Genomic DNA, 19,006 nt, shown 5'->3' on the forward strand with positions numbered 1-19,006 from the left:
CAATTGCGAGATTACAGCACAATTGAGTTTCAACTTTTTTCTTAGAATTGTGAGATATAAACCCTCAATTGCAAGCTATAACTTCAGAATTGCAAGACATAAACCCGCAATTCAGACTTTTTTCTTGCAATTGTGAGAAAATGTGAATTATGAGTTGCCTTTTTTTTTTTGGTTTGCAAGTTTATATCTCACAATTCTGTAAAAAAAAAATCTGAATTGCAGGATATTAACCTGCAACTGCGAGGAGAAAAAAGATGTGCGACTTTATTTTTGAGAGTTGCGGATTTATATCTTACAATTCTGAGAAAAAAAAAAGAATTAGATATAAACTCTAATGGTGATGGCGCAGTGGATAAGACACATGCCTTTGGTGTGAGAGACCCGGGTTTAAATCCACTGTGAGACACCAATGTGTCCCTGAGCAAGACACTTAACTCCTAGTTGCTCCAGAGGCGTGCGACCTCTGACATATAGCAATTGTAAGTCGCTTTGGATAAAAGCATCAGCTAAATAAATAAATGTAAATGTAAACTCGCTTTGTGAGAAACATAAAAATGTAAATAGTTATTCACTGATAATCTGAACTGAAACATGGATCCTGCTCACGTTTTCATCCACCTAAAAATGTGCATTACGTTCAGTCAATGATGAATTTTGTACCTGGATGCAAACACGGGCAAGACACAAACTTCGGCAAACAGGAATAATATGACAAAATAACAGCCTAAATTACAGTCTGGATTGATATGAGGGTGAGTAATAATTGCAGTATTTTATTTTTGAGTGAATGAAAGCATTATAAATGATAAATAACTCCACATAATTAGGGATATCTGTATGAAACCTTTACCATACAGTATTGTGATGATTTTGGTAAAAAAAAAAAAAAAAATAATAAAAAAAAAAGGGAAGACAACAGTTGTAACACCCTTCGTTGTGAAAAAAAGCACACTCTCAGAAGTGAGACAGAGGAAAATCCATTGGAATAGGCTGAAACTTATCTTAGTAGGGTACAGAGATCTGCTCCAGGGATAAATTGCATATAAAACGGCAAAGAAAGTGTACAAGCTTCAAGAAATCTCAATGATTGAAGATGATATTCCCACTTAAAATTTAAGTTTTAGTTCAGCATTCCTGTGCCCATAGAATCTTATTTTTCACAGGGTGGGTCAGCACTGTCACATTGTCTTCGGTTTGGGTTCTGTGCCGTGATTCGGTGGGGCAGATTGCACCATGGCACCTTAGAGGCCTTAGTGATGGTTTTGAAGATCAGTGGGCAGCTCTGAGGTGCTGTTCACAGGGTGTGTTACCTGAACACTCCCACATTGATGGATAAGGCCACCTCTGGTTTCCTGTTTTTAGTTGAGCCCGACTTCTTGGACCCAGAGTCTTGTGAACATTCTCCAGTGGGAGTCTGCCCCCTTGGGGACAACATAAAAATTAAACTGTCATTGAGACATCGTATATTACTGTTCAAGTTTTTTAAAAGTCTCAGTTATTCAGAAGTTATTTATTATAACAAAAATACAGTAAAAACAGCAATCTGGTGAAATATTAATGTCATTTATCCCTGTGGTGGCAAAGCTGAATTTTCAGAATCATTACTCCAGACTTCAGTGTCACATGATCTTTCAGAAATCATTCTAATATGCAGATTTAGTGCTCAAGAAATATTAACTGTTATCCATGTTAAAACAGTTGTGCTGCTTCATTCTTTTGTGAACAGGCTTTTATGATGAACAGTAAGTTCATAAGAACAACATTTTTATTTGAAATAGAAATCTTTTGTAATATTATTAATGTCATTACTGTCACTTTTGATCAAATAAATGCAGCTTTGCTGAGCTTAAGAGAAATTTCAAAAACTACAAATTCTACAGAACCCAAACTTCTGAATATTAGTGTGTCCAAATGTTATAGCATTCTTAATTCTACACTTTTAATCAAATCAAACCAGCAAAGGGTGACAACCCAATATCTTGTAATCTTGGAGAGAGGCAATAAAAGCAAAACAAACAAACAAATGCACCTTGTGTTGTGATTCTCCTCCCTGAGTCTCTGCTGACCAATCTCATCTTCCAGAGTAGTGAATTCCTTATTATTGTCTATTAGCAGATTCTACACACATGCAAATAAAAACAAAACAAAAAAGTGAGAGAGGCATTGCGGAAGACCCAAAAATATAAAGAAAACTTATATTTTACAAGTCTATCACACTATTTTTGGCAGCCAGTTTAATAATCTCAAAAGGAGCACATGATGTATATGTATGTTCGCTGATCAATGTTTGTATGTGAATAAAAACCTAAATTAAATTGATTCATCATTTCAAAAGTCTTGGATTAAACCGCTTGGTTCATATGGATTTATTTTACAATCTCTTTATGAAAGTTTTGAAGCTTCGAGTGAATTGACTTTCAATGGACTTTCAACAGAAATCTCAGATTTCATAAAAAATATCTTCATTTGTGTTGTGTTCTGAAGATGAACGAAAGTCTTACGGGTTTGGAACAACATGGGAGTGAGTAACTGATGACAGAATATTTCATTTTTGGCTGAACTATCCCTTTAAAATAAAAATATTCTTTATTCAATTTACCTTGACACCTATAATATCTCCATCTTTCAGGTAGAAAGGAGCTGCCTGGAGACTCTCAGCTTTCCTCTTCTTCTTCTTTTTTGAGACCTGTTGAGTCTGGAATTATTCAGATTTGATTATTCAAGTATAATCTTAACTCTATAGCTCTTGCCTACTCCCATTTTCACTCTCTCTTCTCACCCAGTTGGAAATGGGCATCCAGGTGTGTTTGTCAGGCAGGTGTTTAGCCAGGAGCAGGTTGTCAGGAGTGAGACCGTACAGGAAGGCCAGAGCAGCGTACAGGCCCTTAGGGGTGCTGTCCCTCCCAGCGTCCCACAAAAACTCCTCAGAGGGATAATATGCCTTCTCTCCTGGCACCCCCATATGAACCCTCAGCAATAAATCCTTTAGCCTGAACAGATTACGAGAAAAGAATCATCAGTGTTTTTCAAACAGTATTAAAATTGTGTTTCTTTCTTCCATGGATTTCATCAATCGCCTTGCTGTCAGAACATCTCACCCCAGGTCTTCCTCTTTCATCAGCCTCTGAACACACACCTCCACCCCATTCCCCAGCTTCAGTTTCCTGCAGGAATAGGAGGACATTAATCCAAAATACAATAAAAAGTCATTTTCCACCCCAAAGAGTGCTGGTGCCCAATCTGGAACAGTTCAGTGTTTTTGCATCTGCATTTGGTGGAAGAAGGGCAACAGAGACCTTAGACAAAAGAGAAGAGCACAAACAAAATCCTAATCTATCAACCTGAGGGTCTGCTGGTTTCCTCGGAGTATCCTGGCCGGTTTCTTGCACTCTAGCAACCACACACGCAGGAACGCAGGACTGGGAACACACACATCCTGAAGTGCCGGCAGAGTCATCACCTACCGAAACACATATATGGCTTTTCTCAAGAGATGGTGATATGACCGTGCTGCATTTCACTTGCACTGTTTACGGTGTAGCCAAAAATATACACTTCTGTTCAAAAGTTTGGGGTCTATAAGATATTGTTGTGTTTTTGAGAAAAAAAAAAAAAAAAGCTCATTAAGCCCATTTATTACGTCGAAAATACAGTAAAATATTGTGAATATTATTTCAATTCACAATTCTATTTTAATATATTTAAAATGTAATTTAGTCCTGTGATCGCAAAGCTGAATTTTCAGCATCATTACTCCAGTCTTCAGTCACATGATCCATCATAAATTCTTATATGCTGATTTGCTGCTCAAGAAACATTTATTTGTCTTATCAATGTTGAAAACAGTCGTGCTGCTTAATATTTTTGTGTAAACCGTGATCAAAAAAATCATGATTCTTTAATGAACAGAGAAGTTCAAAAGAACAGCATTTAAAATAGAATTTTTTGCATCATTAAACATGTCTATCATTTAATGCACCCTTGCTGAATAAAATTAATTTCTTTAAAAAAATAACAATTATTATACTGACCCCAAAACATTTGAATGGTAGTGTACAGCATTTCCATCTTCACTAGCTTCTCTACCTTTTCCTTTAATTATTTAATCTTTAAATGAGTGAAGGGTGTTTATAACTCATAAAAGGTGAAGCATATACATTTTTTCATTTTACAGTATTTTCTACTATCCAAGTTTAATATGCAGGTCATTAAATAAGCTGTTTGAAGACTGCATTTTTTATTTAACAGTAAAGGGGTCTACGAACTCACTAAAAGTAAGTGAAATTGAGCACATAAAAAAATGGTAAGCGCTGCATAGGTTGGTTTTTCTTCATGCATTTTTATATCAATACATTTTTTTTAATAAAAGGTGAAGTATGTTATTATGTAGAAATTGTCCATTGCAAATTCAACCACTGCACTATGATCATTTCAAACTAAATCTCTATACCATTTTATATATATTCTGTTTGGATTATGTTAGATTTATGTGGGAAAAGTGTTGGGAAACAGACATTATTTTTGAAATTATGTATGGTGCAGCTAGAAAAATGACACTTCATCTTTAAGTTATTATTATCAGCAGTTGTCATTAATGCTGTGAGTAGTGATGCCAACCTGAGTCTTGAGGTCATCGAGTGAAGCCTCCTCTGATATCTCCACATAACCAATGAATCTCATCTCTGATCCAGACCAAACTTGAACATATAACATAAACAAGCATAAACCAGAGCTATTCCTCTTAAGCACTCATAATCTGATAGCCCACTGACAGAAACAACCTGAATCCCCCTTGGTTTATAGAAAAATTTGGTAAAAGTTGAACCTGTGGTGAGGCCCTCGATACTCTGAGACTCTGCTGTGTGGTTCAGCTCTGGAACGCTGGAGCTGGGGATCATGTCCATGTACATCCTCACAGACAGCTTGAGATAACCCTGACGTTGAGATTAGAGAAAATTGTTTGAAAAGTTTTATTTCCTTTTCATCTTACACAAGAAATCTTTCCAAACTGAAAACGCACCTTTGGAGGCAGCCGCCCCTCCACCAGCACTAGTGTGTCCCCATGGATAACCTTTGCCTCTTTCAGAGATGCAGTCTAGTAGACACGAGTAAACAGGGGTCAATACTTGAAATCAATGGAAACTGAGAACATTTTATGAGGATTAGTATTGATTTTTGGAGTTCCCACCTCATCCATAAGTGGCTCTCCAATCTCCTCACACCAGTCCACTCTCCTTAAGTGCCATGACTCACCTGGAGAAAGAAATGCTTGTGTCATTAATAAATATGAGAAAGCCAAGTTAAATGTGCATTTGAAAAGCAAAGTTTTGAAGAATTTAACCTTCAAGCCTCGCCATCTGTAACATTTCCTTAAGGCACTGGAATAAGAGAATCAGCGATTTTAAAACACCTTATTTTTCACTTCACTAGTAGAATTTAATTTAAAAAAGAAAAGAAAAAAAGTTCACCTCTTTGACAGTTAGAGACTCCTCTACAATAATCTCCAGCTCCTTGCCGACTAAAGGCGTGAGAGTAACGCTAAAGTACAAGAACAACTGCATAGAGAAAACATTTTTCATTATAGAAGGTAAATTAAGAGGGGGGAAAAAAGTCACAAAGAGATGTTATTTTTTACATTCACATGCCCAAATTGTATGGACGCACCTGTGTTGCTGTTGGTACTGGTCCAGGGCACAGGTAGAGTGAAGTCATAAGCCTTATCCCTGCATCCCGAACACTCAAATGCTCATGCACTAGACCACAGACAAGACAATTTACCATGTAAACCTTTAGAGGGATCACATTGGCAGTGATGCTGATGATCATTTTGAAAAGTACCTGGAGGTAAAAGTTTTCCACTTCGGTCCATTTGCCTCAGACAGCACTCAACACCTAAACAAGAAATAAAAGACAAGAGACACACTGATTCCAAACTACAAGATATATTGGGATTTGTAATTAACTGAATCAGCTGTTAAGTATTTTTTCTTTTTAGCCAATATGTGTTGGGAGCTGGACTTTTTGATTTGATTTATTTGACAAAAATTGAAATACATCCATTCATCAAAGAAAACAAAGTTAAAATCTTTTTTCCATTGCGATCCTTTGCAGAGTTTTATTTTGACAGTACTAACACCACCAGCATCCGAGCACAGATACACATGAGCTCCCATTATCCATCTTCATTTGTTAATTTACCATCTCTGTTTAACAGTTCTATCAAATAAATTATACAACAGAATTTTGAAACAAAGAAAGTAAAAGGCTTTCTATTATTAGTAAAAAAGGCAAACGTATAATACTTTCTCATATACTGTTCATTTTACAGGTTTACTTTTACAATTTTTTTATAATTTGGTAAATATGTAAAACCAATTCAAATTTACTTGCAGCATGTGTTATTTACCATCTATAGATTAAGTAACATGGATGCGTCCAAACTTGCATACTTTCTTGAATAGGTACGCATTATGAATAAGTAATTACTTTGCGACAGCTAAAAACTACATTCGCCATATTGTCATCATCACATGACCTACCAGTGAGAGTTTCACTGCCATTCACAAATCCTGTCCCATGGCCTCATGGGAAAGTAAAGTGTCCACAGTACGCACACTTCAGAATCTCGCCTAAGTAGTTGGTCATCCGGGTACCTTTTTTTGCCTACTTTTTTTATTAGCACTGTGAATTCAGACATACTACTCTTGTCACATCCTGTTCTTCACCTGCTGTACAGCAGGGAAGTCTGTGATTACGGATGTAGCCCATATCATATATCTGCTTATTATATCAGCCATCAGCCACCAAAAAAAAAACAAAAAAACGGTTGATACAAAATGTTGGCGAACAAAACGCTCTTCCCTGACAAACAAGTACTACTTTCTACTCCTCTATTTTAAAATAGCACTATGCTGAAAAGCTGTTTTTCCAGGCAGCACTGATATAGAATGAAAAAATAAACAGAAAACTAAAGCTATGAGAAGGCTATGGGACATTACTGAGTATCTTTTCCCTTATCATTGAAAATTATTACTAGATATTATTGGGGCTTATTATTAATTGTTCTTACCACTTAGCTCATCCTGTAGGCGAAGTTCCTGAAGAGCTTTTTCCTTCACCTCTGCCAGTAGCTGCAAGGGTCACACACAGAAAATCAGCACAAGCGTACAACATTCTGTGGATTGTTAACTACAATCATATATAAATATTGAATGATAAACTTAAAAATTATGAATGTTGACTTGGCAGCTAACTGAAATAAAATAAATTGAAGTACTAAAATCACTGAAAGCCAAAACAGAAAAAATACAAATTACAAAAGCGTATAACAAAACTATTAGGTAACACTTTATTCCAATGGTCCACTTTAGACATTCTAGTAACTAATAAGTAACTTAGCAACATGTACTAACAGTTCACTAGTCGACTAATACTCTAATGAGAGTTAGTTGACATGCAGTTGCAAAGTTACTTGCTTGGGAAAGACCTGGCAAACTACTCCAGAAAAATCATTGCCAAGAAAATTCATGGACAGTCTCTCGTGTATGGCGACATTGGCGAGACATGGCCCATAGAATCACCAAAAGTCGGATAAGACTGAAATGGTAATAGATAGATAGACAACAGTGTATACTTGTGTGTATACATGCATATTTTCATTCTCACCATGTTCCCTGAAGCTGAGACTTTACTCTTTTTCTTCCCCTGCTCCTCCTCCTCTTCCTCCTTCATTCCACTCTGTGGGCAAAACTCCACCTGCAGCCACCGACAGTCTGAGGGCGTTGTCACGGTAACCATATCACCATTGAGGCTAAAGATACTGTGGAAAATCATGGTTCCAATTATATATATATATTTACTTCTCTAGTATCTGTGTTGGGAAATGTCTTACTGCCTTTTTTGAAAGGCATTTTGTTTATTTAATTAAAAATAATTAATTATTTTTCATAGTTCATTGTTCATTTTCAAAACACAAATGAAGATCTTTTTAAAGTGTCACTTTTATGCTTTTCAAATATTACCTTTCATGCAGTGTGTAATATAGCTGTTTGTGAACGTAAAAGGTCTGCAAAGTTTTAAAGAACAAAGTGCACAAGAAATAAAGTTTTTGTCTCCTAAAAGAAAGAATCGATTTGCCAAAACGAGTCGTCAGCAATTCCAGTCACACTTCTGTAAAATATCTATGTAGGTTTGTAACAAATTTGCATAATGCCAGTCTGTGGTCTTCATAGGCTGCCCATGAACAACATCTACTGCCCTCAAACACTGTAGTTGTAGCTGAGGCCTGGAACTAAACCTTGAACTTAAACATTTAAAAGGTGTGTTTATATAAATTTTGCTGTGTTAAAAAGATAAAAATTGTGAAATTGCTTCTCTTACCTTCTGTCTAGTTCCTCTGGCTGCAGCAGCAGTACAGTGTCGCCGTCCTTCAGAGAGAGCTCTCTCAGTGTCCTCTGCATGTCCTGAGGTGGAAAAACCCTCCAGCCACTGGCCCCGCCCCCACTGGCCCCTGGACGGCTCTGCTCTTGGCACAAAAGGGCCTCTTGGGGCCCTAGAGCCTCGAGCACTGTACTGAGAGTGGCCCCACCAGCAAAGCCCTTCATGGAACGCACCAGACCAGATCCATCAGTGTCTCCGACCCCTGACTCATCCCCACATCCCAGCTCCTCTGCAGAGGGACGCAACACAGTCAACAAAACAGGCTCCCATTCAATGCCAGTGAGCACCGCCACACCACTGACCTGAAAAAAGAGAGAGAGAAAAGGAAAGGAAAATGTCAATTTGGCTCTAATGTTTTGAAATTGCAATCCACATATATCTCTTTTCCACCAACTGAGCGCCAATGCCCGATCTGACCCTTTACATGAGTTTACACAGAAGAAATGGCAGTTCTAGGCTGGAAAAATTGACAAAATTTGCTAAATTAAATGACTTTGGATGTTTGTATGTTATCAAAACTAGAAGTAAGATTTGTAAACCAAGATCACGAGGCACCATGATTGTTTGAGGGCAGGTTGTGTAGCATCATTGTCAGTATACAACTCTCAAATCAGTGGAAACATGGGCCAGCTCTGAAAGGTTCACAGATCCCTCAAATGAGCACAAGTAGAGCACCGACTCAATATTTTGGTAGAAACTTGGTAGAAAAGGGATAATATAAATTTCATACCAAATCCATATAGGATAGTAGTTAAAGTATTGTTAAAGTATTTGTTGCCCACCTCTCTTCCATTCCACACAAAAAGATCAGAGCCATTACACACTCCCGCACTATAAAGCGACATCTGGTCATCTGAAACAATACAAGAGACATAAATGATCATCCAGAATAACTAATGTATACCACTGTAATAATACAGTAAAAACAGTAATACTGTAAAATATTATTACAGTTTAAAATGTGTTTTATATTTTCATACAGTAAAACAGTAATACTGTAAAATATTATTACAGTTTAAAATGTGTTTTATATTTTCATATATTTTAAAATGCAATGTATTCCTGTGACGGCAAAGCTGGAATTTCAGCATCTTCAGTGTAACACGATCCTTCAGAAATCATTCTAATATGCTGATTTGGTGCTCAGACAAGGCTGTCTGAAAGTGTCTGGAAGGGCTTTCCAAAACGTGTTAGTGCAAATGTAAGTAAACTGTACATTCACCTGTCAGTGTATCATACAAATGTAACCCAGCTGGCACATTCTTAGCCAATGTCAATGCCATGTCTCCTTCCCAAAGATCCTGCATCTACAAACCAAAGTCAAAGGTCAGAGAAAACTTGACATAAGCCGCGTTTCCACCGCAGGAACTTTCCCCAGGATCTAGGAACTTTGGGGTGGTACTCGGTGTGTTTACACCGCAGGAACCAGGGACTAAATGAAGTTCCGGGTAAAAATTTCCCCCCCAGAAAGTCCCTGCTGGCGAGGTAGTACTTTTTCAGCGTTCAGGAACTTTATGGGTGGGACTTGTGCGCTGAACATGCTGATTGGTTGAGCTCACGTCACATTTGATTCGTTGACTCCACGCAGCATTTTATTTTAGCCGCCATTTTTAAAGAGTTGTCTGGAAATTAATATGGAGTTTACAAAAAAAATACGACCAGAGCAAAACGCACTCAAAACTCAAAACAAACTCGCAGACTGGGAGGAGCAGTCGCACGCAGTTCAAAGTCACCAGACTAATCTTCCCGGTACTTAAGTCCACGGTGTAAACGCAGTAAGCAACCGGTCTGGGGCAAAAAAGGTTCCTATGGAAAAAAACCTGGGACAAATAGTTCCTGGTAATTGCGGTGGAAATGCGGCTAAATTCTGTGAAATCTAATCTTATGGGGCATTCATTAAAATTGTTTTCGCTCATGTAACCAAAAATGATCAGCAGCATAATTTAAAAAAAATGTATCTTGTCACTGAAAAATCCCTGAATCAAAACACAGGGGTGTGTAAACAAAGCACCTGGTAGATGGCCAATCGCAGGTCTCCCACTGTCTTTCTGCGGTCGAAGGTGACTGTGATGATGGAGTCTTCGCCTGGGGCTGTGGGGTGTAGGGCTCCATTTTGGCAGTGATAATGAGGGGCCAAATGCAGCCTCACTTCAATGCTGTTGCTGCTGGCATCAAACTCAGCTCTACAAGACACAAATGACATGAACATTGCATAAAACACCCCATGCTCAGCGTGTATGAGTGTATATGAAGTCACCTCCTCTGCTGAACTCTTGCATTCTCCTCTTGTATCATCTCCACGAGGTGAGGAGGCACTTTGTACGCAGGATTTCCTATGGCTGTTTAAAAAGATACAAAAAAGCCTTTCTATAATCATGTTTTAGTATTTACCAGTGAAACAAATGGATTTTCACAACATATGCACACATAGGGTCAAAAAATTACTTTCCATGGACTAAATGCAAGTTAAAATTGGCTTTTGTTTCATGCGTTATAACAATGGCTATCATGACAGGTTTGACCCTGAGCTCATACACACAGCATACCCTCTGGAGGTCTTTTCATAGCTGTTTTCCTGTAAAAGAGCATGTAGGCACTCTCTTTTCCCTGAAACTGCTTCTCGATGTCCTTCAACGTAATGGATGTTACAGTGGAGTCATTCAGATCAAACCAATGACATCCATCAGGGCCTTCTGTGTCTCCTGCTGTTTCTGGCTTTGTATTCTCTGGGTTGCTTTTGGCTGAATTTGAACTGACTGGTTCTGTTGGACTGGGGTCTGTGGCCGCAGGAACAGCATTTTTCAGAGCTACACGGGTTCCATTGGAGACCAGCATAAAGACTTCAGGGTGGTTCTGAAGAAACTGGAGGAAGACAAATGGTCATATGACTTTTTCAAATCTCAATATAGTTATATTGATAAATATAACCTTAAAGAATCAACTAAAGATACACCACTTCCATGAGCATGAAAAGTGATCCATAACCATAAATAAAGGCATAGCTTAATACCATTAAAATCTACTTTCCTGCAGTTATTCTAGCATTTGAACTACAAAAGTGAAAATATATACTGCAGCACTGCTAATATTGTTGGCCAATATGATAAAATGCAATAACACAATACTGTTAAAAAACTGTTTTTACTGTTTTTTCACCAAGGCTGCATTTATTTGATCAAAAATATAGCAAAAACAGTCAATTTGTGAAATATTAAAACAAACAGAAATGAACAGTTTTCCATTTTAATATATATTAAAATGGTATTTGTTTCAGAAAAAAACTTTCAGCAGCCAGTACTTTTCAGTATCAATCATTCTAATATGCTGATTTGGTGCTCAAGAGATTTTATTATTGTCAATGTTCAAAACAGTTGTGCTACTTACAATTTTTGTGCAAACCATGATACTTTTTTTCAGGATTTGATGAATGGAAAGGTCAAAATAACAACATTTTAGAAATATTTTTTAACATCATAAATGTCATTACTGTCACTTTTGATCAATTTAATGCATTTAATGCATTTAAGTTGATTCGTAAATGATTTGAGGCTACTTGCTGCGTTTCGGCACAGCGCCACCTATTGGTCTGGAGATACAAAAAAATACGGTTTGTCCAAAAATCATAAAAGTGGTCTCGTTAGATTCAGGGCGTCATGTTGAGTCGACTGATATCCAACCTTTCCATATCAGCCATTTTGAATTTTGTACTAAAATGCTGTATTTTATGAATGCATGAACGTATCCTTACAAAATTTGGTATGGGTCATCGGCATGATGCTCTGAAACAGTCTAAGAAGTTTTGGACCAGCACCACCTAGTGGTGAAAATAATTATTTACATGCTTAGAACTTTGGATATGGTTAACTTATTTTCACGGAGTCAGCTCGTTACATACCCCAATCCTTTCCGAGTCTAATGATACCAAACATTCTAGGTTTTACCTTATGGTTAGCGCAATGTTGTAAATTAGCGCTTATAAACATTTGCCAATATCTTCGAAACCGTTAGACCGATAGAGACAAAACCACCGTAGGAAGTTTGGAAACATAGGTCGTTGGCTAAAAGTTATAACCCAAATGTCAAAATTTGTATAGTAAGTATGCCACTTGGTGGCGTTATAATAGAACAAAACAAGGACATTGTCATTAATTACAATATAATATCATGGCATTAAATGCAACACTTTACGAATGCATTTGTGTACCGTTACAAAACTCGGTAAGTGTATTGATAATCCATTAAATCATATTTTTAGTTACTGTATGTAGGATTTTTCAGCCATTTTGCCTAAAATCATCTTTAAATGTCTTTAATTTCTCATTGTTGCAGTTGGTCTGACAGTCCCAGCCATGTTGGCACGTCTTATAGTCTTCTTTGCGCTTGGCTCTTTTAATTTCTTTTATAACCGTTTTAATTTCCCTTGCTTTATTTTGTGATAATTTTAATTCCTTTCTGAAAAGCACTTTGAATTGCCATAGTGTATGATATGTGCTATATAAATAAACTTGCCTTTCCTTAGAGTTAGTTGCATGTAAATATGCATAATTTATAGTTATTATTACTATAGTAACTATATGTAACAAGGACACTGTAAAAAATAAAGTGTTACCAAAAAATCTTACTGCCCCCAAATGTTAGTTTATTAGTGTCTCTATAGTGTGAAGTATATACTTTGTGTGTAGTGTATACTTTAGAACCCTAACCTTGCTGATGGTGCCATACTGTTTTTTATATTTTTTGCTCCAAGGCGTGCCGGTTTTATTCATCAGCTTTTGGCCCAGCTGGTCTACGAGCACACATTTTGACTCCTCCTGAGAAAAAAAAAAAAACAAGTGAAAATCAGTATGTGAAATTTGTTTGCCCACAAAATTTAAGAAATATTGAGAAATACAGCTGTTGTGCCGTTCAAAACTCTGTTCCCTTTATTGAGGTGTGAAGGGAATGAAAAGGCATTTTCTTGATTCAAAAGAGGGAATTATTCCAAATTAATTATTTGTAGTTCATTATTCTATACACTAATACGCTAATAATATTTCAACATCAACATACTGCCTTGCATAGCTGTAGAGTTGTATGGAGTAATAGCATACCTGAGCCAGAATGCCAGTAAGAACAGAGAGTGGATCCTCAGTCTCTACACAGTTCTCACTCTCCTTCTTGCTTTCCCCAACTTTGGCCTCTTGTCTCTGGGTCTTGGCCTTTATTTTTACCTCTTCCTCCTGGGGGACGGGGGGGATTGAGGTGTCACAGACAGAGGTTTCTTGTTACATTTGGATTGGACTGCTTAATATTGAACCACACATACAGACTGCAATAAAAAACAAAAGACTGACCGGTGCCTCCCAGTGGCCAAGATGATCAATGTCTTTGATGTAGACATGATAATGTCCACCATAACAGCCTCCTTTATGTATGATGACAGAGAAGAGCTCATACGAATACTCTGAGTCTGGCCAATTGTTCTGTCAGAAACACAGAACATGTTCATCCACTGCTTTAAAGTCGTGGTCATTTTAGTTCTGCATCTAGAGTTATTCTTCTAGTTAACTAGCGGTTCTATCTAAAAATGTGTCTATGCTTAATGAGAATGGGATAACAATATAAATGTTCTCTACAGATGCTAACAGGAAGTCTGCAGTGCATTTTACAGAACATGATCTTCGGTTCAGCATAGAATCTCCAAAAATAACAGACTTATTTACTTGGCTGGAGAGTTTGGAATATGTATTTGTGTACGATTCAGCTCTGGTACCTGCTCACAAAACGCTCTGAGGTTGAATTCAAGAGGAAAAGTGTAGCTCCCGGTCTCTTTGTAACGCTCACACTTGGCAAAGTCAAAGTTGAACCTCAACAAAGAAATGGTCAGGAATGGAGGAAGTTTTCTCAGTTTAGCAGACTGTGACAAAAGGCAAAATTAAGCAGGTTTATAAATGACTACAGTAGACTCATCTGAAGTGCTATTTCACATGTTAAAGGGATAGTTCATCCAAAAATAAAAATCCTGGCATCACTTAATCACCCTCAAGTTGTTCCAAACCTGTATGAATTTCTTTCTTCTGTTGAACACAAAGGACGATATTTTAAAGAATGTCGGTAACTAAACAGTTGATGGACCCCTTTCACTTCCATAGTAGGAAAAAAATACTTGCCCATCAACTGTTTGGTTACTGGCATTCTTTAAAATATTTTCTTTTGTGTTCAACAGAAGAAAGAAATTAAATTTTGGGTGAACTATCCGTTTAATCCGTTAACTAATGTTAAAAAATGAGACCTTATTGTAAAGTCTTACCAAAACGGAAGGCAGCTATTTTAAATTGTAATAATATTTCATAATATTACTGTTTTACTATATTTTTAATCAAATAAATTAAATGTTGGTGAGCATAAGAAACAACCTTAAACTTTTGAATGGTAGTGTACCTTAGGGGAAACAGGTAAATAATGAAAAAGTGTGACATCATGACTACTTTAAAAAAATATCTAACTGCTGATTTGGGGATTTTGAATAAATCTCCATTGTTGTATAAGGCCTTAGGAAGATAATGACCAAATGAACAGTATTGACTGACCTTAGCAGCCAGAACCAGCTGGTCACATCTGCTGCATCGGTAGAGATTATTCCCCTCGAACATCTCCTCCTCCACAAACATGTTCCACAGCGCCTCCTCTAGTCCACTCACACCCCGCACTGACACGGTCAGGTCCAAAAAGTCCTCCTGAGAGAACAGAAAGATAGTGAGAGAGGGGGATGCACAAAATAATATTTGCATTTATTGCTCAAAAACACAGTACACTTGTGAAATAGTATTACAATTCAAAATAACTGTTTTCTATATGAATATATTTTAAATAGTAATTTATTCCGGTGACGCAAAGCTGATTTTTCAGCATCATTACTCCGGTCTTCACTGTCACATGATTCTTCAGAAATCATTCTAATATGCTGATTTTTGTGCTCAAGATACATTTCTTATTGTTATCAATGATGTAAACAGATTTGCTTTTACCTGCCATTTTACAGTTTTTCTTTAATAAATGCTTTTCTCTTGAACTTTCAATTCATTTAAAATATAAATCTTTTGTAACATTATAAATGTGTTTACTGTCACTTTTGGTCAATTGAATGCGTCCATGCTGGATTACTGACCCCAAACTTTTGAACGGTACTGTATCATAAATATTAAATATGCACTGCTTTTTGTGCTCCTTATATTTAAAGCGGTTACAAACTGATCTGCTAGAAGAAAAATGATGTCACACATGATCCATTCTGACCTGTCTCTCACTAATATTGCCGCACTCCTTGCAGGTGATCTGGTTGACCAGCGTCCCATGGTACAGCCGGTGTATGAGACTGCTGCCTGAAGTGTCCACTAAAGAGCTCTCCAGAGCACTGAACAGGATCCGGTTCAGCTCCTGCACATCCTGCTGGCCCATTTCCTGAACACATAATCAAAGCATAAGATGAAAGATTTGAACAAACTGCCAGATCATTTAAGTTTAGCTTTAACCATTCTTTAACCAGTCTTAAAGAGATAGTTCACCCAAAAGTTCTAATTCAGTCATCGCTTACTCACCCTCAAGTATTTCCAAACCTGTATGAGTTTCTTTTTTCTGTTGAACACAAAAGAAGATATTTTGAAGAATGTTTGTAACCAGACAGTTGATTGACCCCATTGACTTCCACTGGATTTTTTTCCCTACTATGGACATCATTACTGTGTGAACTGTCTGGCTACTAACCTTCTCCAAAATATCTTCTTTTGAGTTCAAAGAAAAACTGATCCAGGTTTTTTGGTGAACTATCCCTTTAAGGATCTGGGCTTCAACACAAAGATCATGGGGTTAATTATGAAAAAATGAACGGTTGCTGATTTCGCCTTGAGCAAGATCATTTAGCAGCACAATTTAGATGCTGTGACCCTTGTGACCCTGGGGTAGCACTTGGGGGATCAAACCGCGAGGAGTTTTTATCGTGTGCCAAAATTTGTTGTTCATAATGGGGGAAAATACAAGAAATTGACAGAAAAACATCGGAAAAATTGCCTTGCAAACCTACGTCTGCGGTCGGGAGGAGCCGAATGGGAAAATGCCCGTGTGTGTGTCAGTGATCACTTCGTCAAAGCTGAGTTAATACAGCTTATGTGTCTGTTTGTGCAACGTACCAGTTTTTGAAATTTGTAAAGTCAAAGTATGTCTGTGAGAAGAGGTAGTTGCTGATATCTACCGCCTCAATGGCAGGCAAATCTTTCAATTCAGTTGAAAATCGGTCCTCTTCATAACGTATGGATCACGTCCAACATATGTTTCGATTTTTTGTTTATATATTTCTCTTGTAATAGCGTCTAAATTAGTACAGTACGGACTTTCCTCCATCTCGTCCATTGCGTTCTTCACTTCCTGCCCTCCATCTGAATTTCGCGCGTCAACACAGTCACGTGAATGCAAACAACCTATTATTCACTGTTACATGAAAAGTACCTGGTAAATACAAAGTAAGTAAAGTCTTTGTACCTCATTGTTTGTCCAGCCAAAACTGTCCGTCAGGTCTGTTGTGGAGGCTGTTAGCTCATCCACCAGCAACAGATGAGAAAACAGTCTCTGTAGCTCCAGAGGAATCACACGGACCTGAGATCACACAGAATAAGAAACATCTATCCATCTGATCCTCTGAAACACGTACAGTATAAAGCTTCCATTCATCTCCCTCACACACTTTTATACACACCTTTGCCTCCGGTTTGGCCTTGTCAGCCAGACATCCTAACTCATCCGGTCCGAGATTAAACAGCTCCTCTGTGAGAGATCATTTTAATTTAGAACACATCATTAAAAAATAATCATCCCAAAATACTGTCATACTCATGCTGTTCTAAACCCATATGGCTTTGTTTTTACACAGAACACAAAAGCAGATTTGTTTTTCTTTTTAAGAATATATTGCACACTCTATAAGGACTTGGTGGTTAAGCTTCAAACTGACAGAAAAAGCACTATCAAAAAAATAGAAAAATGGTTCATATGAGTCTTGCACTAGGTCTTCTGAATTCATATGATATAATATCTTAGTGGGCCAAACAGGCAAAAATTTATTCAGTCTTTATTCACTGAAAATCTTCAGTTATCTAGCCTAATGGAAACAGTTAAACTAGATTACCGATTGTAAACTGATTTATGAACAAATCTTTGGCCCTGTCCCAAATGGCACACTTCATATACACTTGTGTTCCTGTGATAATGTGTCCAGGGATCGTTTGACTTTGGTTTATTTATCACTGCCAGTGATAGGATGCGTTCACACACATCCTATAAAGATCACGTAAAGACACATGACATCAGGATGCGATTAACACAAACGTTCTTCTTTGTCGTTGATCTGCATTTAAAACCCCCGGTCAAAGAGTGCCACGATAACTACATCTGATCCCAGCAATGTTACTAGGTCCCCATCCTGGGAAAAAATGTGGGACATGTTTGCATTCATTCATAAGACACTCTAGCAATTCTATGGCAATTCAGGGAACACTGTGTGAAAGGGGCTATAGGGACTACTGAACAGACATTAAGGAGTTTAATTTAAAATGCAAAATAAAGCTCAGTTAACGCTAGCATTTTAACATTTTTGCATTGGGTAATCAAAAGTTCTACACAAACTTGTGGTATTCACACCCACTTGAACACTTGGGCCTCATACAGGAAACATGTCATGTCAAGTGGTCAAGTGCAAAGACCGCAAGTGTGGGTATTTGGACGGTCATAACTAATTAAATAGCATAGTGTCTCTTTCAACCTTCCATCTTACCCCTAAACTCTGGTGTGAAGAGTAGAGTCTGTATCAGAGAGTTGAGGTAACAGGTGCCACCCTGATTCTTGATCCCGCAGAGCTTGACTTTCCCTCTGGGTGGAGGAGGCTCAGACTCTCTCCCCTTCACACCTGTGCCAGGTGTAGACGAAAAACCATCCCCGTCCTCCTCAAACAGATCTCCAAACATAACCGCAGCTGCCTTGTAAAGCTTAGTATCGGTAAACCTCCTGCTCTTTAAAGAACCGAGTTTCGATTACTGTGAATAGAAAGTGTTTCACCTATTGCTATCTCATCTTGGTCTTCCCCAGCTCCCGATTAACCATCAATGGGCTCACCCTGGAATAAGATGACTTCACAGGACTAAACATCGCTTTTATAAACCAAATGAGTAACTAAATGCTCGTTTTGCCCCGTTTAAGTTCCTCTGGATGAATCACAAGTGTCGTGAGTAAATCGCAGTCCTTAAAACGAAAAATGGAAATGGGAGAGGTGACTGCACTGCTTCCATATTTCACCATTAAGATTTAAAAGAACAATTATTTCTCGTTGACAGCCGCTGTACTCGTTTCGTGTTAACGAATTAACCAAATAATATTTAAAACGCGACCGTTTCGTGCGAATCGATACGTTTCTGAGTAGTAATAAAGGTAAAAAAATGAAATCTGAGTAGAAGACATTAATGTTTCTAGGGCGCAGCCATGTTTGCTTGATGACAATGCCGCTATACATTGTGGTACTTGTAGTTCTTCACGCTAACGGCCT

The 19,006-nt window shown here is 37.7% G+C and overlaps 1 protein-coding gene across 4 annotated transcripts; it reads right to left on the reverse strand.

The window, feature by feature from the left end:
• Nucleotides 1–752: 752 nt before the first annotated feature.
• Nucleotides 753–18,979, reverse strand: usp40 (ubiquitin specific peptidase 40). Of its 4 annotated transcripts, none has more exons than XM_077199589.1 (31): nt 18,242–18,979; nt 17,168–17,235; nt 16,954–17,067; nt 15,715–15,879; nt 15,009–15,155; nt 14,192–14,335; nt 13,773–13,901; nt 13,530–13,658; nt 13,143–13,250; nt 10,986–11,301; nt 10,697–10,778; nt 10,451–10,622; nt 9,662–9,746; nt 9,222–9,292; nt 8,380–8,741; nt 7,666–7,819; nt 7,070–7,130; nt 5,839–5,892; nt 5,665–5,753; nt 5,469–5,555; nt 5,342–5,378; nt 5,189–5,253; nt 5,021–5,095; nt 4,826–4,934; nt 4,618–4,697; nt 3,342–3,460; nt 3,099–3,164; nt 2,780–2,990; nt 2,600–2,695; nt 2,030–2,118; nt 753–1,421 (listed from the first exon to the last, which is right to left on the reverse strand). In XM_077199589.1, exons 1-31 carry the CDS (start codon nt 18,429–18,431, stop codon nt 1,307–1,309), a joined length of 3,789 nt encoding a protein of 1,262 aa, XP_077055704.1. In that variant the 5' UTR covers nt 18,432–18,979; the 3' UTR covers nt 753–1,306. The 4 variants fall into 4 exon arrangements, with proteins under 4 accessions (XP_077055704.1, XP_077055702.1, XP_077055703.1 ...); XM_077199587.1 differs by having other exon boundaries at nt 5,189–5,268; nt 18,242–18,974; XM_077199588.1 differs by having other exon boundaries at nt 13,530–13,661; nt 18,242–18,574.
• Nucleotides 18,980–19,006: the final 27 nt, after the last annotated feature.

Source organism: Siphateles boraxobius, unplaced genomic scaffold (assembly GCF_051911475.1).
Source record: "Siphateles boraxobius isolate OS27281-9 unplaced genomic scaffold, OSU_SipBor_1 41, whole genome shotgun sequence".
Classification (NCBI taxonomy): domain Eukaryota; kingdom Metazoa; phylum Chordata; class Actinopteri; order Cypriniformes; family Leuciscidae; genus Siphateles; species Siphateles boraxobius.